Consider the following 24624-nt stretch of genomic DNA (forward strand, 5'->3'; position numbering starts at 1 on the left):
GTGCTGAATGTAGAGTCCAGCAAGAACAAGCCACTATAATTGCGAAGAAGCTGTAATTGCTAGTCGGAAGCCCATACAAGACCAGATTGGAAGGTACCCTTCTTGTCCTTCTTGTCGCTCGCTAAATGGATTGCCTAAGCTTGTCTAGTTGGATTGGCGCTGTATAGGCCGAATTTGGCAGTCAAGTATTCTAGAGCCTGTTGTAACTGTCGTTGAATCGACTCGTTAGCGCTAGACCTACGTTTGTCGCTCATTCGAGTGATAGCGGCTTTGTTTGCATTGCGGACTCGATTACGTGTAATTCTAATAGCACCTGCGTCTCGCTATATTGTCGCTTGCTTAGGTCTTCTCATTTCATTGACTAACTTAGAAACGGTCGAAGAGCCTAGAAACAGGTCAATATTAGCATGTGAGCCGCCAAGAACTTACAACTACGCTTACCTGCTCGAAATTCGAGTATTTCCTTCCAAACAGCCTTTACACCGTCATTGACCTATATTCCATCTACAAACTCGAGAGTATGCGAATGACAATGCTCTAGTGGCAAGAGGATAACGTGCGAAGGCCTCAGCACCGTTACTGAGTCTACAGGTGAGTCCGCTAGCACAGTGTTATTAAGAAACACCCCCAAATAGCTGTTTTGATCCTTCTCGTAGAACTCGAGAACGGTCAGTTTTGCAAGGCAGTCGTACGCCCTCTGCGCAACACGCTTCCGCCGTCGACACCTCGCTTTCTTCGACTTCGACGCCTTCTCGTTGTCACCACCACTACCACTATTACTATCACGACTTTCCGCGCGCTAATAGTCTATAAACCGCTTGTGAAGGCGACACTCGAACTTTACCCTGCGAAACAGCCGCTTCGCTGGATCCAACGATAGCTTAGGCGGCCGGCTCTTGAGAAGCCAAATATTGGTAGCAAACGATCGATATTCGTCGTATTCGAAGCCGCTTATTCGTACGCCTGCCTGGTCACGCACTACACGACTAGAAGGAAGGCGAATATCGTCTACTTCTGAACGGTATTCGCGGTCACGAGGGTAGAAGAATTGGTGCCTTTGCTGATACATATTTGGTGGAAAAGGGCTCTGAAACTGCGACAGCAACACCTCAGCGATTATCTACGAGATTGCGAGAACGAGCGACGAGCGACGAGCGACGAGCGACTACGTACCGACTGTTCACACTCCAGCTCACTGAGCAACGCGTTCACATCTTCAGGCGCCAAATGCCTAGAATAATTACCCATACTAGCGACAGTGAGGTCAAAACAAGCGCGACACGTAACCGCGAGGAAGAGGTGGAACAGGTCGATAAACAAGAGGTGGAAATGGCCGCCAGATAAGGTCTAGTTTGGCTTCATTGTAAGCAGGCCTATACCATGCGATTACAAGGCTTCAAATTGGCTCGAAATTGGACCTCTTGGCGGTCCATATATGGCCTGTAAACAACCATGGAAGTGGACAAGCCGCCGCTGCAAACCTAGCCGCCGTGGCGGTTCACCACCCTCGCATTCTTGGTCAGTATACATAGACCTATATAGAAAAGGAGTCAATGGCGCCATCCGGGTTTCCGCAGACTCCTCGAGCTCCTCACCTTCGTTTGTTGCAACTTGTTTGTACATACAATCATTCGACGATCTGTACCTTCGTTAGCCACTCAAAATCGCCCACAATGAAGTTCCTTATCAACGCACTTCTCGTTTCCGGTGCTCTCGCCGCCGATGTCTACCGCCGCCAAACGATAGCAGATGTGTCATCAGCGATCTCCGGTTTGACGTCCAAGGTCCAGGCTGTCGACAAGGCCGTTCAGGCATTCAATGGCGATGCTCAGCAAGCAGTTGCCATCCAGAGCGCTGCCAAGGACCTCAGCGACACTGTTGATAAGGGCACAGCCGCTGCCAAGGGACTTCCGACACTCCAACAGCAGGATGCTCTCGGCCTTGCTTCACCAGTCCAAGATTTGTCGAAGGCTGTCAACCAGACCATTGGCGATTTGATTGCCAAAAAGGATGCCTTCGTGAAGGCTGGATTGGGAGGAGCGGTCCGCGAAATTCTCGAGGGACAGCAGAAGTCCGCTTCTGCCTTCGTGGACGCCATCCTCAGCAAGCTTCCCGCTGAGCTCAAGCCCATTGGCCAGCAATTGGCCGCTCCCGTTATCGACTCTATCAAGACGGGTGTCGCAGCCTTTGCTGGTCTCAGCGGTAGCGTCGCCTCTGCCACGGCTAGTATTTCGAAGGGTTCCACCGCAAGCTCCACCACATCTACGGATGCCGGCTCCGTGCCCAGCACCGCTGGCGGATATGGTGGACCATCAGCACCACCAACCAACACCACGAGGATCATCACACCACCCGGCAACACGACCAACACCACCACCCCAATTACTCCATACACCGGTGCCGCCCCATCAACGCTGGCTGCTTCCGCCGCATCTGCCTTTGGCATCTCTGCTCTGGTGGCCCTGGTTGGTCTTGTTGCGTACTAGATGGACGTGGATGACCTCTTGCATTGGCTCGGTGTTCCGAAGGAAGGATTCGCTGAACACAGACAAGGAAAAGATTTCGTATCTCTCCAAGCAAAGAATGACTGACACGACAAGCGCCGGTCGACACCCACGGCACATGGTAATCATAATTTTCGAGGAGGAAAGCATTTTCTATTGCTAGCTATGTAACAAGCTTGAATAGGCTACTCAAATATCGTCAGCATAACTGTCACTCTGTCATGTATGTCATGCCAATCTGAGCAGGAGATGGTGGTTCCTCTTTCCATCACGTCCGGAGTGTGTTATATGTGCTGTTGTCTCTGATTTAATTGAGATGCACTTCTCCCTCTCTGTACTTTATATTACGTCCGGAGTATGTTACGTATACTATTGTCTCTGATTTGATTGAGATGCACTTCTCCCTCTCTGTACTTTACATTACGTCCGGAGTGTGTTATATGTGCTATTGTCTCTGATTTGATCGAGATGCACTTCTCCCTCTCTATACTTTATATCACGTCCGGAGTGTATTATATATGCTATTGTCTCTGATTTGATCGAGATGCACTTCTCCCTCTCTGTACTTCGAGGACGTTCGAATTTGCCTCGCAAACCCGACATTCCTACGAGGGCACTTCGTATTCTCGCCAGCCTTCAGTGGAGAAGAGCACGACCACCATGCTTTTCCTCTCCTCTGGATCAACGTCCGCAACATACTTCCGCAGAGCAGCCAAGGTCGCCGCTCCGCAAGGCCCTGCATTGACTCCCCGTTGTTGCAGATATTGCACACTCTCATGTGATTCTTGGTCGGTGACGGTCAGCGCAGCATGAGTGCCAGATTTCAAAACAGGCCACGCGATGTCTGAAGTCGTGCCACAACACATGCCGGCCATGATGGTCTCGCGCGTCTTGATAGGCGTCAGCTTTCTCATGTGCAGGCTCTCCTTCAGAGACGCTGCCGCAGTCGGCTCGACACTAATGATTCGATTGTCAGAAGCAGCAGCCTTGTAGTGTGCCACGACAGCATGTGCCCAGGATCCCACGCCAACCGAAGCGAAGAAGGTATTTGGCTTGACGCCTGGAGCCACGGCAGCGACCTGTCGATCGGTCTCCGTCAACATTGTGCTGTAGCCATCTGTGACCCACTAGACGATGGGATTAGCCGAGCATGAATGGGGTGAAAGGAGGGCTCACCTGTGGCACTTCAGCATAGCCCGCCCAGCTGGTGTCCATCACCATCAACGCGCCGGTCTCGTGTGAATCCTTACGTGTAGCGGCAATCGAGTCATCGTAGCTTCCGTTCTTGAGCACTCTCACATGTGCTCCTTCGTCGCGGAGCAGATTCAGCGTGGATGTACTCATGAAACCTGGCACGTAAATTGTGGCTTCGATGCCTAGAATCCTCGACATGCGCGCGCATGCTCTGCCCCAATTTCCTTCCGAGCAAGTGACCAGGCGGACTGCATTGCCTGCTGCCTGAGCCTCGGCCAGTGCTGCTCTTACCTGGGGCAGAGATGATGTGCTTGGGAGGTGGAGGTGCTTGCAGATGGCGTTGTGGGCGGCCCAGCTGGCACCCAGAATCTTGAAGGCCGGGAGGCCACAGCGTGCAGATTCGTCTTTGAGGAAGACATGGGCCAGGCCAAGCTCGGAAGCGACGTCGTCGAGAGCACGGAGTGGCGTCTCGTTGTAGTCTGGCAGAGCTTTGTGGAACGCCTCCACCGCTGGATCTGCGATGTCAGCCGTCCAACGCCTGGCGTCATCCGCGAGGGGATTCTGGTATATCCAGGGACGGGAGACCTCTTCCTGCGCGTCCAGATGGCACACGCTGTATGCAGACATTCTCGCGAGATCGAGAGCGGGCAAGGTCAAGAAGCTATTTCGCCTCGCCGAGCATTAGAACCACATGCACCTTGTTTCACGGTCTGACCAGGTCTGATGTCGACCTCTCTCTCCAAGACTTTCCTAGCTTCATCACACCCCTCAGTCGCCCTTGTTTCCTTCTCCTGCTGCTCCACTGATCTCGGCCAGGACCACACCCATCTACGACGCCGGCGATCAATCTTGCTTCTCCATCGAACCCCTCGCCGCCCAGCATGGGAGCCGCTACGAACAACGAGGTCCATGGTGCCTCGACTAAGGGCATACGGATAGCCATTGACCGTGGTGGAACCTTCACAGACTGCGTCGGCAATCCGGGCACAGGCAAGATGGAAGACGACGTATTGATCAAACTGCTTTCAGTCGATCCACAGAACTACGACGATGCGCCATTAGAGGGCATCAGGCGTCTGCTGGAGAAGTTTACTGGCAAGGGCATACCGAGAGGTGAACCTTTAGACACGAGCAAGATCGAAAGCATACGGATGGGCACAACGGTCGCCACAAACGCATTGCTAGAAAGGAAAGGCGAGGACATTGCAATGGTGGTTACGAAGGGCTTCAAGGACTGCTTAGAGATTGGCAACCAAAGCCGACCGAATATCTTCGATCTGGCGATCAGGAAGCCGGACGTCTTATACAAGAAGGTACTTGAGATTGACGAGCGAGTCACATTAGAAGACTACGCAGAAGACCCAGAACGGAAGAATACAGGTGCCAAGACAATTCAAGAGGCGGGCAACCACGCAGAGCTGGTCAAAGGACTTAGTGGTGAGACAGTGCGGATACTACAACGACCGAAAGAGGAGACGATTCGAGAGCAGCTGCAAGAGCTTTTTGACTCAGGACTAAAGAGCATCGCTGTATGCCTTATGCACGGATATACGTACCCTGTGCATGAAGCTTTGGTTGGTAAGATCGCCAGGGAGATTGGCTTTGAACATGTGTCGCTTTCGCACGAGCTCATGCCTATGATCAAGCTGGTTCCCAGAGCGACATCTGCGTGCGCTGATGCCTATCTCACCCCAGCTATACGGAAGTACATTGATGGATTCCAAAAGGGCTTCGAGGGTGGCCTTGGCACGGAGAGCGTGAAGAACGAAGCAGGTGCGAAGGGAGCAAGATGCGAGTTCATGCAGTCTGATGGAGGTCTCGTGGATGTGGACATCTTCAGCGGGCTGAGGGCTATTCTGTCGGGACCAGCAGGAGGTGTGGTCGGATATGCACTTACGAGCTACGATCCCGAGACGAAGATTCCTGTGATTGGCTTCGACATGGGAGGTACCTCGACTGATGTGTCGCGATATGGCAGCGGAAGATATGATCATGTATTCGAGACGACGACCGCAGGCGTAACAATCCAATCGCCACAGCTGGACATCAATACAGTCGCAGCAGGTGGAGGATCGCGACTATTCTGGAAGAATGGGCTGTTCGTCGTTGGGCCTGAAAGTGCAGGCGCTCACCCAGGACCTTCTTGCTATCGAAAGGACGGACCGCTCACGATCACCGACGCGAATCTCTTCTTGGGCCGGCTCCTACCAGATTTCTTCCCGAAGATCTTCGGCAAGAATGAGGACGAAGGTCTGGACGAGCAAGCAAGCAAGAAGTTGTTCGAGGAGCTTACCGCGCAGATCAACAAGGAGAACGCAGGTTCCAACAAGGAAAAGGAGATGACTGCAGACGAGGTGGCGCACGGCTTCATCAAGATCGCCAACGAGACGATGACGAGACCTATCCGTTCTTTGACTGAAGCACGTGGACACGACACAAGTAAGCACAGATTGGCTACGTTCGGAGGTGCCGGTGGACAACACGCTGTTGCGATTGCAGAAGCACTTGGCATCACCCAGATCCTCATCCATCGATACTCTTCGGTACTCTCTGCATATGGAATGGCACTTGCAGATGTGGTGGATGAGAGGCAGGAGCCAGAATCAAGGATCTGGTCTGACAATGACCAAGAAGTAAGGAGATATCTTGAGAACAAGTTGAACGAGCTCAAAAAGAAGTCGACTGGCACACTTAAGGACCAAGGATTCTCGGAAGATCAGATTCACTACGAGGAGTATCTCAACATGCGGTATCGCGGGACTGAATCGGCACTCATGGTTGTCAAGCCTACGAAAGAGGAAGTCGGCACCGACTATGACGGCGACGAATGGGCATTCGGCAAGGCTTTCGCCAGGCAGCACGAGCAAGAATTCGGGTTCACTCTCCCAGACCGGGATATCATTGTCGATGATGTACGTGTCAGGAGCATTGGCAAGACCTTTGAAGGACTCGAGAAGACCGTCGATCATCAGCTGAACGAGATCAAGCCCAGAGACGTTGAGAACGGTGAGAAAGCCTATGGTACAAAGTCTGTCTACTTCGAAGGCGGTCGACAAGAGACATCGGTCTACAAGCTCGAAGATCTCGAGGTTGGTGACCGGATCAAGGGCCCAGCTATCATCGCAGACGGAACACAGACTATTGTTGTGACACCAGAAGCAACAGCACTTCTCATCAACACGCACGTCGTGATCAACCTTGGCGAAACTGACGCGCAGGAGAAGAAAGTCGACACCAAAAACGTTGATCCGATCATGCTATCAATCTTCGCCCATCGCTTCATGGCCATCGCAGAACAAATGGGTCGAGCCCTTCAGAAAACATCAGTCAGCACCAACGTCAAGGAACGACTTGACTACTCTTGCGCGCTCTTCGACGCAGATGGAGGTCTCGTGGCCAATGCACCTCATTTGCCTGTACATCTTGGCAGCATGTCCACTTGTGTGAAGAAGCAGTCCGAGATCTGGCAAGGAAAGCTCAAAAAGGGCGACGTCCTTGTTTCCAATCATCCCATGTTCGGCGGTACACATCTTCCCGACATCACCGTCATCACGCCCGCCTTCTCTGGTGATAACATCGTCTTCTACGTTGCTTCGCGGGCCCACCACGCAGACATTGGGGGAATCCTTCCTGGCTCTATGCCACCGCATTCCCGAGAACTCTTCCAGGAAGGCGCGGCAATCAAAACTGAGAAGCTCGTATCCGAAGGCCACTTCAATGAAAAGCGAATCACTGAACTGCTCCTTGACGAACCAGCACAATATCCTGGGTGCTCTGGCACTCGTTGTTTGGCCGACAATCTCAATGACCTCAAAGCCCAGATCGCCGCAAACCAGAAAGGCATAAATCTCATCTCAACTCTGATCGAGGACTACGGCGAAGACGTCGTGCAATTCTACATGCGCAACATTCAAGACAACGCTGAACTCTCAGTCCGCAAGCTCCTCAAGGACGTCTCGCATCGCTTCTCAGGCCAGGATCTCTCCGCGATCGACTACATGGATGATGGCTCTCCAATCCAGCTCAGAGTCACAATCGACGCAGAAAAGGGCGAAGCGATCTTCGACTTTACAGGAACCGGGCCAGAAGTCTACGCCAACACCAATGCTCCCGAAGCCGTCACCTACTCCGCTATAATTTACTGCCTCCGATGTCTCATCAGTGAAGACATACCATTGAACCAAGGATGTCTCAAACCGGTCCAGGTGATCATTCCTCCCAAATCATTCCTCTCACCATCAGGCACGGCAGCCGTTGTTGGTGGCAACGTCTTGACGTCTCAAAGAGTCACCGATGTGGTTCTAAAGGCATTCCAAGCTTGTGCTGCATCCCAAGGCGACACAAATAACCTCACCTTCGGATTCGGAGGCAATGTCAGTGGAGAGAAATCCGTCCAAGGATTCGGATACTACGAGACGATTGCAGGAGGATCTGGAGCAGGGAGGACTTGGGATGGTACGGATGGTGTTCATACACATATGACCAATACGCGAATTACTGATTCGGAAGTCTTCGAGAGAAGATACCCTGTCTTGCTCAGGGAGTTTAGTTTGAGGAAAGGAAGTCATGGAAAAGGACAACATCGGGGAGGCGATGGTGTGGTAAGAGATATTGAATTCAGAATCCCGGTACAAGTCTCGATTTTGTCCGAGAGAAGAGTCTATCATCCTTATGGACTGGCAGGTGGCGAGGATGCGGCCTGCGGGAAGAACATTTGGGTAAGGAAGGTGCCTAAGGTCAAGAGTAGTGATGCAGATGAGAAGTTGAATGGCGAGAAGAAGACAAATGGTGTCAATGGTGAGAGTAAACAGGAGGAGGAAGTCCGTTATATCTCTCTTGGAGCAAAGAATACCGCTTCTATGCAAGCAGGAGAGCGGATCATTGTGATGACGCCCGGAGGTGGTGGATGGGGTCCTGTCGGCAAGGCTAGCGAGGCCGAGAAGAAAGCTGATCCTAAGCATAATTGGAGGGGAGGGAGCGTTGCGAATCGACAGGCGGAGGCAGAGGCTAGTGCGTAGTGGTGGCATAGACTTGAAGCATTAGTCAATGTCTCCGAGATTATGGCATGGGTCCTGAATCCCCAAGCCAAGATCCGCTCGCGGTTGTGCCCAAAGATATGTCAGCCAGCAGATGAAAAGTTCGCGTATATGGTCAATTTTAGCCGAACACTCCTGAACATGGTGGCATGCAAAGCATTGCGAAAGATTGTCGGAGACGAGCTGCCCATTTACGAGTACTTGAGGCAGCATAAGCTACAATGACGGTCAAATCTCAAAACATCGTACATCGTTCTAAGCTTTCACCATCTTCGTCAAATCTTAATCGTAGGACCATACAGCCAAGGCAATTCAGACTCAGCATCTGAGACCTGAGCTTTGCGTACTTGCGGCCGTCCAATCGAAGTCTTCTCATATACTCGGCTGCTTTCAGTCTTCAATGTCTTGTGCAGGAAGTCGACGATCTCGTCCACTTCGGTCGGATAGGCTTCCATGGATGGGATGTCTGGTTCGCTAATCCAGTGCTTGTCGTCATTGTATGAGTGCCAGTCAACTTGCATGTCGATCGCCTGCAGACAGTCTCTGAGCTCCTCTCCGTCCTTCACATTGATTATCGAATCACGCTGGCAGTGCCCAAGGAAGACAGGAGTGTCCAGCGCGCAAGGAAAGCGCTTGCCGGCATTGGCGATTGCACTTGGCTTTGGCAGCCAGCCACTGAGACCAATGAATGCACCTAGTTTTCTTTCTTGCTTTAGAAGAGAATGTATTGCAACTGCACATCCCTGTGATATCCCGCCCAAGACGATGTTTTGTGCTCCGACAATTCCAGCCTCGTGTTGTATTATCTTGTGGACGGCGTCGATTGCAGCGGTGGGATCTTGACCGTCTTCTCCATCGTGGGGATCTTCTGTGGTCCACATGTCAAACCACTGACTGATGTCCATTTCTAACCGCCTAGCCATAAGAATAGGCGCGGTGGGAAAGACCCACTTGGCGTGTGGAAAGTGGTCTCGTAGATGCTTCCCATCTGACGTCTGGCATTCGAAGAGTGCCTCGGAGAATTCGGCTGCTGTATCGTCTCTCCCGTGGAGAAATATCATGGTTTGCGTATGGCGTCTTGAGGGCGAGTAGACCTCCATGGCTAGATCGGAGTTGGGGACTGGTTTGGAGACGGGAAAGACGAAGTTGAGGTATCGAAACATGTTGCAGGTGATGATGGATATGTTTCAAAGACTCGACAGAAGGATCGCGGGCGAGTCAAGAAGGAATGGGAAGGGAGAAGTAAACAGACACGACTCACAGAACAGATGAGTATCGATCCTTTTTGCCTCCAGTTTCCAGATTTGAGGTCCATCACATCTTCAGCATCGAGCTTCGAACGCCAATAGTGCTGCCACAACCTTAGGGCGGGCGTGGACATGCTGGCCAGATGCGACGAAGTGCGCGTTCGTTTATAGATTCGATGCCGGGATGAAGCTCGCAGTGCAGAGTGTGTACTTGGCAATTGACGCACGGCGAGAAGCATCAGCCCGGTGGCATCATGTGTGCATATCACCACCGAACGCAGAGCCCCCGATGGCTTGCAGGATGGTGTGTATGTATGTATGTATGTATGTATGTAGGGCGATGGGGAGAGTGAGGCAAAAGAGGAGAAGTTGCTGCTGCTGCTGCAGAGGGAGGCTCATCGTCGTCGCCGTCGCCGTCGCAAGTGCCGAATGTCTATGCGGATAGGGAGGCCCATATATACCAGAGGCTTAATGCGGGGTTTCTTATACTTCTTACCGCTATTACTACCTAATTCTTTATATTTATCTTTCTGCGACTCGTACTATACTCGCTATCGACTCGTAGAATGCCTCTACGTATCGATTTATCGCTATAGAAGGCTTCAAGTTAGATAATATCTTAAGTCTATAGTAATACTATATAAAAAGGAATCGTATAGTACCTTATATAGGAGACTAGTTATTAGATATCCCTTAATATACTTAAATAAAGGCTTCAAGAGTAGAATATTAATTATAGCTACTATACTTACTATTACTAAGTTAACGATATCGAGGTACTAAAGATCCGAGTCGTATATACCTTCTATATTCTATAGTTAACTAATAAAGAGGCAGTTCGAGTACTATAGGCGGATAGGTTTAAGATTAGCTAGCGGAGATATTAACGGATACGTTAAAAGCTTAGATTAAAAAAGATATTATTAATAGATAGATAGATAGATAGAAGCGAAAGAGTAGATAGTAGAGGTCTTATAGGAAGAGCTCGAGAAGTCTATAGTAGATTCCTTTAGCCGACGGTACCTATATACCTATATTAGGTCTAAATACAATATTATTAGTAGAGATCGGCTATATTGTATAGCTTCCTTACTAAATCCTAAAGGATTACGAGTTCGCCGCAAGCGGGCGCGAGAGTACTATAGAGTAATTATTATACCCGGCCCTAGTTACGTAATATTAATGCTAGATGCTTGCTGTAAATTCGAGTATTAGGGAATAAAGATCTACGTAGCGATTAATTATTAATATATACTCGCGTTATATAGTCTAGATCTATATAGGCATTATTAGCTAGATAGCTATCTCTATACTAGCTTAATACCTTATAACAATCTAGAATAGTAGTATAACACTATAGATTATCTAATAAGACCGTAGGGTAGAGACGATTCTAGCCGCGGACGCTTACTATATATAAGAAGGGTATATTAGCAGGTAGATAGGGTAGTAGTAGGTATAGGTAGTATTCGATAAGGAGCTAGGAGGAGAGGGAGGAAGGCAGGCAAGTTAGCCTATTGCTAAGCGCCAAGCCCTGCCTAAGGCATTAAGACCCTAGCTTCACTCGAGCCCGGTTATATACTAATTACGTATAACCTCTTTAGTCCTAATACACGCTTCCCTTCTAAAGGCCGCGCCCTCGTAGCCGGTCTTTGTTCTAGTCTTAACCTCTATTGCTACTAACTTAGTAGGTCTAATAGGTTGCTTAGTCTGCGCTAAATTAAACGCACAACTACCGATTATATAACTATATTAAACCTCACCTTCTAATACAATGTCTAACTCTAACTACGCTATCCTTATATATAATAAAGTAATATATAACTATAAGAATTAAGGACTATCGACTAATTACAATACGAGCGTACCTTCCCTACTATAATAGATAGGTATACGGGATATTATAGCACTGCCCCCGTTCTACGTAATATCGTACCGAGTTCTTTGCGTCTACTCTAAAAGACCTAGCTATGTCCGCTTCCGAGGGTTGTCCGCTTCCGAGGGTTTGTTCTTGTTATTACGAGGGCTATTATTGTTCGTAGTTTCGCTAGCCCTAATTAGTTAGGTTTAGTAGCCTTTAATTGTTAATCTTATCTTATCTTTTTAGAAAAAATACAGCTTGTCTAGTTTCTATAGGTAAAGGCTATTATAAGTGTAGTAGTAGAGGTTCGCCTCGCTTAAAGGGTTAGATAGATCGAGGAGTAACCTATTATCCGCAAGATCGACCCTAGCTAGCTTAGCTCTATAGTTTTACCCTTAGTTAGTCTATTAGTCGCTTAATCTTTTAGGCGGCTTAAAGTTTTAACTTAGCCTTAAAGTTTTAATTAAAGTTTTAATTAAGGTGCCTTAGGCTCGTAGTATAGGTAAGGTCGTGTCTATAGGCGCGGTAATAATAGCAAGTAATGTCGATAATAGCGGCGCTAGTCGTCTTAGCGCTAACTTTACCTTGCTTTCGATTTCCTTCTTCGACTAATAACAACTCGGCAACACCGTTACTAATATAGCGGTGTCCTTCCTTTCTTAAATAGCAATACACTCCGCAATACCGTTACTAATATAGCCGCGCTAGCTATCTTCTAATACACTGTTATTCGCACGTACGCGCGCGTATTCTCGTCGATTGCCTAGGCCTCGAGGCCTTAGTAGAATAAAGGAATAAGAGGTAGAGTCTTTAAAAGAGCAGTAACTAGTTAACGCGTTATAGCGCGCTTGTTAACACTCGGTGCGCGTTTACTATAGTAGTGTAATCTTATTGTCCCTTGTTGCTAACAATTGCTTGCCTCTAATTAGTTAGCTAATAGTACCCCGGGGGTAGTATTAATCCTAGGCCTTAATAGTAACATTATAAGCTTTTGGCCTTCTTCTTGTTCTTTACGCTAGTCTAATACTTATCTAACAACTCGGTTATGTCCTTAAAGGAACCTTTAGCTTCCTATAAGTCCTATTTAGGTAAATAGCCTTGCTATCTTAATAGGTACTCCTTCTTGCCTTTCCTAGTCCGGTGCTATAGGATACGTTCTATAGACTACAGCTCTTCCCTATCCGCTAGTATGTCTTCGTATTTAGCAGGTGCTTTATCCCCCTCGCGTAGGTAATATAGCTTAAGGAGGGATATATAGAAGGTATTATAGATAGTGTAATAGGGAGGAAGCTATAACTAATAGGCCTATACGGAGAAGCCCTTAACTTCTCGAATACGGAATAGGCTAATGTATCTTAGTGCGAGCTTAGGCCTGGTTTTGCCGTTAGGTAATAGGTGCTTGCGGATGCGGAGGTTCTTAGTACTTAGCATAACTATATCGCCTTATTTGAAGGTTATCGGCGTATAGTACTTGTCGTAGTAGGTCTTTTAGTACTCTTAGGCCTTTGTCAACTTCTCGGCTATCTTAGTATAGATTTCTCGCATCTTCTAAACCCTCTTAATAGCCGCTAGTATTTCGGGTACTTAACGCGCTTCCCTTTCCTTACGCTCGGCCTCGAGCGAGGTAAATAGGTCTTATAGTAAGGCAGCGTTCTAGCCTATTATAGCAAAATAAGGGGAGACCTTAGTAGATAAGTAGACACTGTTATTATATACGAATTTAGCTAGTTATAGGAGGTTAACCTAGTCCTCGGGGTTCTTATTAATATAACTACGTAGGTACTACTATAGGGTAGCATTCTGCCTCTCTGTTTAACCGTTAGTCTATAGATAGAAGGCTATTAATAGCCGATGCTTTAGTCTTAGCTACAAGCAAATCTCGCTCTAATAGTAAGATATTAGTGTCGATCTACGATCGGATACGATCCCCTTAGGGGTTCCCTAATAGGTATAGAAGATATTAGTCTATAGCGCCTCTACTATATTAATAGTAGTCCAATCCTTGCGAGCAGGAATGTAGCGAGTACCCTTAGTAAATCGGTCTATAACGACTAATATAGCGTTAAAGACGTCTTTGCTTCCTCTTCGCTTAGTAGGGGGAAGACCTATAATAAAGTCTATTATAAGCTCTAAAAAAGGCTTCTTTAGAATAGGGAGTAAAGACAACTCGCTAAATAGTAAGTGCTTTAGTGCTTTAACTCGCTAGTATACTATACAGGTCTGTATATACTCCTTTATATACCGCTTACTATTTAGCTAGTAGTATATACGCGATAGTAACTCGTACGACCTCTCTATACTATAGTAACTAGCGAGCTTACTATTATAGTGCCTCTTTAAAAGCTCTTATCTGATCGATTGTTTAGCGGGGACATAGTATCTGCCCTTAAACTTTAAGTAACCTTTATCGTCGATCGACTAACTATTACTCTTACTAGATCGAGTCGCCCGTCTACTTACAAGCCTATAAATACGCTCGATAGCAAAGGCGTCCCTCTGCTAAGTATGCAATAGCTTATCTATAAACGATTAACTATCCCTATTTGTAAGGTTATTTAATAGTACCCTCGCTATTAAACGAGGTACGCATTATATGTATCTAATAGTACTAGCAGCCGGAACTACTGCAACCTCTTCTATAGTGCTATCGCTATAGATAGCAATATCTTCAATCGAGTTATTATAGCTCGAGCGATCTACGTCCTTCTTAACGTACACTAGAAGAACGACAACTCCGCTATAGTATTTGTTGCCGCCGCGGGGTCCGGAAGTCCGCTTATCCTACGCTTACTTATTAATAATACGGGCTATAGCAATCTTATGCTATAGGGTTAGAAATAATGAATTAATGTACTAAGTCTCGCTATCGTAATTAGGTCGCCTCGATAGGCTATTAGTAGGGTTACTTACGCCTAGCCGATATAATATATTAAAATTAAACCCGGCGAGGTAGACGGCCTATCTAGCCTGTCGACCTATAACCCTAGTAACCTTAGTAATGCTACGGAGGTTGTTATAGTCTGTATAGACCTGAATAGTATACTATATACTATCGAGATAGTGCCTCTAATGCTTAAAGGCCTCGACAATAGCTAGGAGCTCTTGCTCGTAGGTCTCGTAGCGACGCTCTATATCGATTATCTTTCGTAAAAAGAAGGCAATTAGGTGCTAGTAATAGTCCTTATCTGATTGCTGTAATATAATAGCCGATATAGCGAACTGTAAAGCGTTAGTCTTAATACGGATCTACTTACTTAGTACAAAATAGTATAGCAAGGGGACTTTAGTAAATCGCTTCTTTAGACCGTTAAAAGCGGCTTGTATCTTATTAGTCTATTTGAATTCTCTAGACGGGTTAGCCTTAGTTTTAGTAAGCTTAGTTAGTAGCATTACATACCTCGAATAGCCCTTAATAAATCGGCGATAGAAGTTAGCAAAACCGAGGAACGACTACAGTTCCTTAATTAACGTAGGAACAGGCTATTTAGTAATAGTCTTAATCCGATTAGGATTAGCCTTAATACCCTCGGTTAATACGAGGAAGCTAAGGAATAATACCTCCTTAGTAGCAAAGGTGCATTTAGAAGGTTTGCAATACAGTCTATAGGCTCGTAGGCGGTCGAGGACCTTACGCACTACGGCCTAGTATTCTATAATATTAGGTAAATGTATATAGACTAGGATGTTATCTAGGTAAACTATATAGAGATAGTCTAATAGGCCCGAAAGGGCCCGATTAATATAGGACTAGAATATTGTAGGGGCATTAGCTAAGCCGAATAGCATAACTAAGTACTCGAAATAGCTATAGCGAGTGCGGAAGGCCGTTTTCTATTCGTCGCCCTTACGAATGCGGATACGATAGTACGTATCCTTAATGTCTAGTATAGTATAGAAGTAAGTACTAGAAAGGCGATCGAGGGTCTTATTAATAAGCGGAAGTAGATAACGGTCTTTAATAGTAATAGCATTAAGCCCGCGGTAATTAATATATAGACGCAGGCTACTATCCTTCTTTAGTACGAATAGGATAGGTATACTAGTAGGGCTGTTACTATATCGTATCCGGCTATTAGCTAGGTTTTCCTCTAGATACTTACGCAATATAGTAAGCTCTCGTTTACTAAGGTTGTAGAGAGGGCTAAAAGGAACCTCCTTGCCCTCTATAATGTTAATCTTATAATCCGTCTCTTTAAATATAGGCAATGTCGACGCTAGGTAGTGTTTAAATATATTAATATAGGTCTCTCGGATAGGCTCTAGTATACGAGCAAGCTAATTAGGGTCTATACTATCCGGGGGCACAGGTTTATCGTTATTACTACCGAGTAGGTCGGCAGTCGGATTAGCTAAGGCAGGTGTTAGGTTGCTAATAAATAGGACCCTAATATCGTTAGGGCACTCGCTAATATTAATGTATTTAATGTCCTCTTTCCTAGCGATTCTAAATCGCTACTTCTAGAGGCCTAGGTCTATAGCTATAGCGTAGTACTTAAGAACAGGGTTACTAATAACAATATCGGATAGGAGGCTATCTATGTCTACTACGTAGGCAGTAAAGTCTAGTAGGCGCTTATTTCCGAGGTCGTCCTTTAGAGCTATAGGAACATAGTAGGCCTTATAGGTTAAGTGTCGAGCGTTATTAAACTAAGCAAGGGTTAGTAGGTTAGTCTTCGGCAGTTGTCGAAGGTCTAATTGCTTAGCTAGGCGATAGCTAATAAGGGCACTAACTAAATTTCCTAGATCCAGTATAACCTTAGTTTAATAGGTAGTGCCCTTCGTGTCCTATATAAGGCAGGAGCGTGTTATAGCTAGCACAATGTCGATAGTCTTACGCCGTACGAGGCTAATAGTTAGTGCGGCGCTTACTCTTTTTTCGAAGGTTAGCCTATAGGGGTAGCGTTAGCCGCTAAGAGGTGCTTTCGGTATTTAGCGGAAGCACGATTAATTCGGGCCTAGTCCTTAGGTTTGTCGCATTAGCCTAGTAGATAGCTAGTGCTATTACAATTAAAGCACTTTAATCCGGTTAGTAGACTACTATAGCTGTTATTGCTATTATTAGCCGAGCGGTTAGTATTATAGGGATACGAGCCCCTTCTACGGCCCCTATCGCGGCCTCCTCTATATAGCCGCCGGCTACGGCCTCTTCTACGATCGTTACTGTTCCTATTATTAGTATTATTGTCCTAGTAGGAACCTTGGTTTCCTCCGCGGCTACCCCGGTTGCTACGGTTAGTACTAGCTAGTCGGATTCTTAATTCTAGTCGCTATTAGAGCTAAATAGCCCGTTCGGCTATTTCTACTTCGACTATAAATTGAATACATATTAGATTAGCTTATTCGAATACGCGGCGACGGTCCAATTCGAGGATAAGCTCCTATCTAAGTTTTAGGCGTATCTCGGAGATCTATATAGAATTAGTCTTAGGCGGAAGGTCGTCTTTAAGGGTTTTTAAATAGGCCTCGAATAAGCGGGCCGATTAGTTAGTCTTTTACTTAGCTCGAAGGTACTAGTCCTAAGCATATTATTGCCTTAGTATAGGGTTTCTAAGGGTGTCTAGTATAATAGTTTTATAGGTTTGCTACTAAACAGTAGTCTAGTTATTAAGGGAGTCGAAATAGTTATCCTATATACGCTTTAGGTCGCTATTAATATACTATATAGCGTATACGACTAAGGAATAGTCGTCTAGTAGCGCTCTTAGTACGTTGCGCTAGTTAAGTTTATAGTTACGAATGTAGTCGTTATACTGCTTCCGACTAGAGCTATTAAATACGGTGCAGTCCTTGAGTTTAGCATCCTTCTTTTAGATAGGTAGTAAAGAAGGTCCTGCTATTAGCTTAGTAGTAGTTATTAGAGATTCCTAGAGGCGGCGAATCTCGAGAAGATTATCCTTTAGCTACTGTTCTTAACGCAAGGCAGTAAGCCTGTTTTAGGTAGCTTCTTAAAGTCTCGCTACTAGTTAGGGACTAAAGGCTAGCTAGCTATATCGACGGTTAATAATATTGTTAAGAATGTCGTCGATAGGCAATTCTAGGTCGTTACCTAGAATTGCAGGTTCTTCTTTAGCAGGTCCTATAGCAGGCTCTTCGGTAGGAGGCACTTTAGTAGGTGCTTTAGTAGGCACTTTAGTAGTAGGCACTGTGCTACTAGCGTTGTTATTGCTAGCGCTGCTAGCGGTAGCACGGTTGTTGTTGCTTCGTAATAAGCCGGCTATTATAATAGGGAGTGATACTAATAATGTATTATTAGCCCCTAAGATGCGGATATAGCGGAATTAGTAGATATTAGTCTAGTACGATTGACTTAGTATAATAGGCCGTATAGAAGGCCTTGCTTAATGATTGGTACGGTTGTTTCGATAGAATAGTACGTATAGGTCCCGTTCTTCGGGCGCAATATAGTTAGATTAGTCTTGTTCGTAGCCGTACCGCTAAAAGCTTGAAATAAGGACTATCTAGCTACTACCCTTAAAGGGTGGATCGAATACTATATAAGAAGGGTATATTAGTAGGTAGATAGGGTAGTAGTAGATATAGGTAGTATTCGATAAGGAGCTAGGAGAAGAGGGAGGAAGGTAGGCAAGTTAGCCTATTACTAAGCGCTAAGCCCTGCCTAAGGCATTAAGACCCTAGCTTTACTCGAGCCCGGTTACATACTAATTACGTACAACCTCTTTGGTCCTAACACTATAAGACTCGCCTTACAACTTATAGTAACCCGGAACAATCGCTAGCCTTTAAGGACTGCTTTAAATTACGGTACGAGTAAGATAAACTAGCGGATTAAGGTATAGTAGCGCTAGCAAGCACCCGTACTAAATAGCTAGAGAGGCTATTTCTACGAGTTACGACGCGAGTTACTATACGATACTAGGCTACTAGCGGACCGGATTGCCTTGCTTATAATCTATATACTAATTATACGTAATAAAGTCCTTAAATTTGTCTACCTCTAGAATAGCTATCGTATCTAAAAGTAGGCTAATTAACTATACGTTATACTAGGTATTCTATATATTCTATACTATTATCTAGAGCTTATCGGGTATTCTTATTAAAGTATTCTTATACCTAACGGCGTACTTAGTAATATAAAGTAAGATCTTTAAGGATTCGGTATATATTAGATTCTATAGTACTCGCTATAGACTCGCTATAGACTCGCTAGTAGACTCGCTAGTAGACTCGCTAGTAGACTCGCTAGTTCCTAGATCTTAAAGCCTACCTACCCGAGGCTACGCTTTCTTAGTATTAGACAGTAGTAAGCCTACCTACCCGAGGCTACGCTTTCTTAGTATTAGACAGTAGTATAGATTTATAGCTTCTCGTATCTAGTAACTAGTAGCGAGAATAGCGATAATATAGACCGCCTTTACTACTCTACTTACTTGCTTCTTCGATAGCTAGCTAGGGAGTATATAGCTATAGGGTTAGAGCCGGAACTAAGAGAGTTAGATAAGCTATTAGTAGTACGTAGTTAGTTAGCGGCGTCTTAGAATTAGGAAGCTAGGATAATTAAGTTTGTAAATAGTATATACTAATTAGCGATCTATAAGCCGGTCGCGAGTATATAGCGAGCCGCTTTTTCTAGTTCGATTTTATCTATAGCCTTCTTAAACCTCTACTATTTCTACCTCTATTTATCTAATAATATATACTAATTAGGGTACCTATCGTACTAAATTAGGCGTCGACTATATAAAGATATATAGCAAATACTAATACTGTTTATAATACGGCCTTCTTAATCCCGATCTACTAAGCGAGTAATTTGTTCGCGAGCAATTAGTAGCCGCCGCTACGAGTAGCTCTACGAGTATACTACGAGGCTTTAATACGTTCCCCTTTATACCTAAGGCAGCTAATACTATACGCAATACTACTAGTTAGTGTTATAAGCTAATAACTCGAATACTAAATTCTAAATCTTAGAGCCTCTTATATCGTCTACTAATACCTACTTTAGCTTTAGCTTTAGTAGACCTAAAAGTATAGGAATATCTTTGCTGCTATTTAATCTATACTTAGTATATAGAAGTCAAGCTTGCGAGTATAACTAAGATATAGTTCTTCGGTAAACTAGTCCTATATTCTACTATCTTAGATACCTAGTCTAACTAAAAATTTAAAGAAGCTAATATGCTATTTATAGACTAGATTATAGACTAGATTAGCGCCTACGAGCTACTAGATAGTAGTATTAATCGAATCGAGAACTATTTTATCTACTTTCTCTATATAGGCTTTAATAATATAACTAATTAGCTAGAGAAGGTAGCAAATAAGGCGCTTAGATTACTTAGATAGGCTTTAATAGTCTATAAACTAGCAACAAAGTTATTATTAGTCTATAAGATTAAACTCTATATCTATACTAAGTAGGAGAAGTAATAAAAGCGGATATATTAGTTAAGTACTATTACTACGAGTACTAGTACGAGTAATATAGCAATTAGCGAGTTAGTAAAAGGTATTTTATAGTAATTAAGATTAAGAAAGAAAAGCAACAAACTAAGAAGGTTATTAATATAAATTAGCTACCTAAGACAATCGACTTAAGCGGCGAGGCTACCGTAAGTATACCGTAAGATACGTCTATTCTAAAAGGGTCGAGCAGATCTAAGGATTAGTAACCTACTAATAGTTAAATAGATAGGCTAATAGCGGTAGATAGGCTAATAGTAAAGCTAGTAGCGGATAGACTAATAGTAAAGTTAGCGGCGGATAGGTTAATAGTAAAGATAGCGGCAAATAGGCTAAGAAGATAAAGCGTAGTTAACGACTAAAGAAGAAGAAATAGAATAGTAGACTTATAGTAGACTCGTACTTCTTCTTTCTTTTACTATCTCTAAGACCTCTAATATCTCTAAGACCTCTAACTTAGATATTATCTTTTAGTAGCTCGCGATTCGTATCTAGCTATAGCTCCTTCTAAGTAGTATATATATCGCGAGACTTAATAATAGCCTTATTTATAAAGTATCGTTCAAGCCCTATAGTGCTTGTCCTAATCGAGCGGAGCGACGGAATAGCGCTTAAGAACAATATTAGATTAGCGCTAAAAGCGCTTACGCTTCAATATTATTGCATTCTATCTACTCGAAGGTCTTATCGTCGTCCTATATCTGCGCTATAGCCAAGTCTTCCTCCTAATTACGACGCAGTCTGTTATTAAAGGCCTCTTAACGCATTTGTTCTTCCGCTATTGCAATCTAAATACGTGTCTCTTTATTAATCTGTTCATCGTCTAGCCCTATATTGCTCTTTCTTTGCCCTTTCACTATTAAAGGTCGCTATAGATTATAGTTTGTTTTACTATAGAAGGCCGCTATAGGTTACTTGCGGAAGAGGCAGGCATAGGGGTATCGTATCGTATAGTGCTAGTCGTATCGCATAGTATTAGTCGTGTCGTATAGTATTAGTCGTATCGTATAGTGTTAGTCGTGTCGCATAGTAGTAGTCGTGTTATATAGTGCTATTAGGAGGATAGCGGTGTTGGCGCATTATAGTGTTGCCTTTATTGCCTTTATTGTTATATAGCCTAAGGTTGAAGGGCACGTGACTCGGATTCGATTTTAGACCAATTAGAGGGCTCGGTTAGTTTTGCGGGCGCGTCTTTGAAATTCAGCCTCCCTATACTATAACTGCCTGTATACTACTATTACTGCTACTACTAACTATACGTATACGTTATTAGCACTAATCTGATTTGTTCTTAAGCGCTACTCTAGACTAATAGACACCTTACACAACTCTCGTCGCAAGCTCCTCGAGTTGCTCTAGGTGCCTATTAGTCTATCGCTCCGCTCGAATAAGCTATTTAAACTATAAGAGGCAATATCCTTCTAACCTATTAAACCTAGCTTTAGGTACCTTAATCTTTGCCTCTAATATAGTATTCTTTGCCTCTATAGCCTCGACTCGCGCCTATATCGCGGCTAGCTCGCTATTTCTATTATTTTCTTTAACCTCTAAACTACCCGTATAGCTAGACTTGCCTTTATACTTATAGTAAGCGTAGACTCGATCGCCCTTAGTATTAAATATATAATACTTAAAGTTATTAGAGCGTATATAGTAGTAGTATAGCGCTAGTATAAGCTTACTAGAGTCTGTTTCTATAGTAAGTCTAGTAGCCTTATATTTCTATAGTCTATCTAATACCGCCTTCTTTCTATCTAATATAGCTATTTAATCGAGTAGCTCTTACTATATCTCCGCGCTATAATACTAGAAATTGTAGGTATTTATAGTTATAGGGCGTCGAAGTCTAGAGTAAGTTAGTAGCGAGTCTATAGCGATACGCCTCGCGACTTATAATAAATATTCTCCTTCTCCTACTATTAAGTACGCTACTAAAGCTAGAGCTAAAGCTAAAGCTAAAGCTACGCTAAAAATAAAGTCGCGCGGAATACTGTTTATAGCGGCTACTACTATCGATAGAAAAAAAATATTATAAAGTAAAGCGCGAAGTTATAGCGAGTCTAAGTAAGGTTTATCGCGATAATAGGCATAGTAAAGTTGGTAAGGAAGGTATAGGAATAATAGAAAGCGATAATAGGCTTAAGTAAAGCTATTGAGCCTCTAGTGTGTATAGAGCTCCGTCTGCGGAGCGCTAGGACGTCACTTGCTTCTCGCGGAAAAACAAATAACGAAGACCTGCCAATCCTACGCAACTCTCGGACGGTCCGTCAAGCACTGACAACGACAACATGGCCTCGATACAAGAGCTGGACACGCAGGTCAATCTGCTCCGCAAGCAGGTCGCGGCCACGGCGAGCCAGCTGGCCTCGCTGAAGCAGCAACTCCAGCAGACCGAGAAGCGCGTCGAGACTGCACGTCTGCTGCAGGCTTCATACCAAGGCGGCTTTCCTGCTGAGTGGATCGGCGAGACGCTGTCTGCACTCACTGATGACCTTCATGGCACCCTTTCGCACCAAATGTACACCGGCTCGGAGAACTCAGCGGGCAGTCCGGAGGCCATCGCAACGTCCATTCTTCAAGAGATAGGAATTGGTGAGCGAGAGTTCGTCGCTCCCGAGCCAGCGAGCACGGGACGCTGGCCACTGCTCGCTGAGGAATACAAACGATACGGCAGGCAAATGATGATGCCTGAAATCGGCCTGCATGGCCAACTGCGATTGAAGAAGGCGAGAGTCCTCGTTGTGGGTGTCGGTGGCTTGGGCTGTCCGGCTGCAGCGTACCTTGCAGGCGCTGGAGTCGGCACGCTCGGCCTCATGGACGGCGATGTTGTCGAAGTGTCAAACTTGCATCGCCAAGTCGCGCACAGCACAGCCAAAGTGGGCAAGAGCAAGGTGGACAGCGCATGCGAATATCTCAGCGAGTACGTAGCTCCTCCAAACACAGCCCTACACGATCGCCTTTCTGATCTATCATGCTAGCTTGAACCCTCTGGTGAAATACCAGCGCCACCGCTTTGATCTTTCGTCTGAGAAGACCATCCACATCTTCTCGCAGTATGACCTGGTCCTTGACTGCACAGATCACCCTACTTCTCGCTACCTCATCTCAGATGGATGTGTGCTCACTGGAAGACCGCTGGTGTCCGCTTCGGCGCTCAAGTCCGAAGGGCAGTTGATTGTCCTCAACAATCCTCCACGACCGCCAGGCGATATGTCCGGAGGGCCATGCTATCGTTGTGTCTTTCCCAAGCCGCCCCCAGCAGATGCCGTCCTGTCATGCGGCGAAGGTGGTATCCTTGGCCCTGTTGTTGGCGTGATGGGCGTCTTACAGGCCCTCGAAGCAATAAAGCTCCTCACAGCCAAACCAAAAATCCTACCCAAATCCTCCTGCGAAAGGGAACTGGAAGAAATCATGGGCATGACACCTGGACCAGAAGGGTCACAAGAAGAGCCCGTCAGACCGACACTTCTTATTTTCTCCGCCTACTCCAACCCGCAATTCCGTTCGGTGCGAATGCGCACTCGTCGAGCTGACTGCGCAGCGTGTTCTTCTCAAGCGAGCGTCACCCAGAACAGCCTAAATTCCGGATCTCTGGACTACGCCACTTTCTGCGGTCTTACCAACCCACTCAACATCCTCCCGCCTACATCACGCATCTCAGCTTCAGAATTTGCCCGCCTTCCCCGCGACGGTAGCAACATCCTCATCGACACTCGCGACGCGACACAGTATCAGATGTGTGCTCTCAGAGGTAGTGTCAACGTGCCTTGGACCGGTAGTTCAGAATCTTGGCTCGAGAAAGCTTGCCAGTCCGCTGCTCTGACGGGACGTGGACGTGATTACTACGTCGTGTGTAGAAACGGAAACGATAGTCAGCTGGCGGTACAGGCGATACAGGCTCTGCTGGACAACCAGATGAATGGCGAGGGAGGTGGTAACGCAGACATTGTGGTGAAGGATATCAAAGGTGGCTTTAGAGCATGGAGGCAAGAAGTGGATAGCGATTGGCCGGACTATTGATGGAGCCCCAATATAATGCCATTCGAGAACTACAACGTCTCCTTGCTGCTCATCGTAAAATGGTCTTTTGGCCGACTCAAAAGCCAATGCTCACTTCCAGGTGACTGCCTACTTTATTTTTGAAATGATGTCGCCAACGCTCGCTCGACACCGAGACGGCCGATAAAGAAGTTGACCAAGTTACTTGGACGAAGAAACTGCTTGGAAGTTTCGGGCTCAAATTACTGGCGGGAGTGAGGAGATGGATGAGCAAGGAAGAAAAGAATTTGAGTTTGGGGGGGGGGGGGGGCCTTACAGCCCGAGAGTAGAGTAATGGGTTGGAAGGGTGGGTAATT

The 24624-nt window shown here is 45.7% G+C and overlaps 5 protein-coding genes across 5 annotated transcripts; 3 read left to right on the plus strand and 2 right to left on the minus strand.

Moving 5' to 3' along the window:
- The first annotated feature begins 1590 nt into the window (after positions 1–1590).
- Positions 1591–2725, plus strand: MYCFIDRAFT_183358 (uncharacterized protein). The gene has a single exon (XM_007930516.1). The coding sequence runs from the start codon at positions 1674–1676 to the stop codon at positions 2484–2486; it is 813 nt and encodes a 270-aa protein (XP_007928707.1). The 5' UTR covers positions 1591–1673; the 3' UTR covers positions 2487–2725.
- Positions 2726–3115: 390 nt separating this feature from the next.
- MYCFIDRAFT_118244 (uncharacterized protein) lies at positions 3116–4286 on the minus strand (the record flags this gene model as incomplete). The annotated part of the gene is made up of 2 exons (XM_007930517.1): positions 3116–3631; positions 3681–4286. Coding segments are annotated over 2 exons (1122 nt in total), but the record flags the coding sequence as incomplete, so codon positions are not given.
- A 293-nt stretch (positions 4287–4579) lies between these two features.
- Positions 4580–8716, plus strand: MYCFIDRAFT_38138 (uncharacterized protein; the record flags this gene model as incomplete). Its single annotated transcript, XM_007929750.1, has 1 exon — positions 4580–8716. One exon carries the CDS (start codon positions 4580–4582, stop codon positions 8714–8716), a length of 4137 nt encoding a protein of 1378 aa, XP_007927941.1.
- Positions 8717–9009: 293 nt separating this feature from the next.
- On the minus strand, positions 9010–10363 carry MYCFIDRAFT_204340 (uncharacterized protein; the record flags this gene model as incomplete). The annotated part of the gene is made up of 1 exon (XM_007930518.1): positions 9010–10363. Exon 1 carries the CDS (start codon positions 9895–9897, stop codon positions 9010–9012), a length of 888 nt encoding a protein of 295 aa, XP_007928709.1. The 5' UTR covers positions 9898–10363.
- Positions 10364–22922: 12559 nt separating this feature from the next.
- MYCFIDRAFT_211872 (uncharacterized protein) lies at positions 22923–24314 on the plus strand. Its single transcript, XM_007930519.1, has 2 exons — positions 22923–23189; positions 23248–24314. The coding sequence occupies exons 1-2, from the start codon at positions 22948–22950 to the stop codon at positions 24287–24289; spliced, it is 1284 nt and encodes a 427-aa protein (XP_007928710.1). The 5' UTR covers positions 22923–22947; the 3' UTR covers positions 24290–24314.
- The last annotated feature ends 310 nt before the right edge of the window (positions 24315–24624 follow it).

The sequence above is a fragment of the Pseudocercospora fijiensis genome (assembly GCF_000340215.1).
Source record: "Pseudocercospora fijiensis CIRAD86 unplaced genomic scaffold MYCFIscaffold_6, whole genome shotgun sequence".
Taxonomy (NCBI): Eukaryota; Fungi; Ascomycota; class Dothideomycetes; order Mycosphaerellales; family Mycosphaerellaceae; genus Pseudocercospora; species Pseudocercospora fijiensis.

Bases quoted from the DNA above. Each gene is read 5' to 3' on its own strand.
- MYCFIDRAFT_183358 (XM_007930516.1), top strand. From the start codon at position 1,674: ATGAAGTTCCTTATCAACGCACTTCTCGTTTCCGGTGCTCTCGCCGCC.
- MYCFIDRAFT_211872 (XM_007930519.1), top strand. From the start codon at position 22,948: ATGATGATGCCTGAAATCGGCCTGCATGGCCAACTGCGATTGAAGAAG. The intron at 23,190-23,247 runs GTACGTAGCTCC...CTATCATGCTAG, and splicing joins GCATGCGAATATCTCAGCGA to CTTGAACCCTCTGGTGAAAT.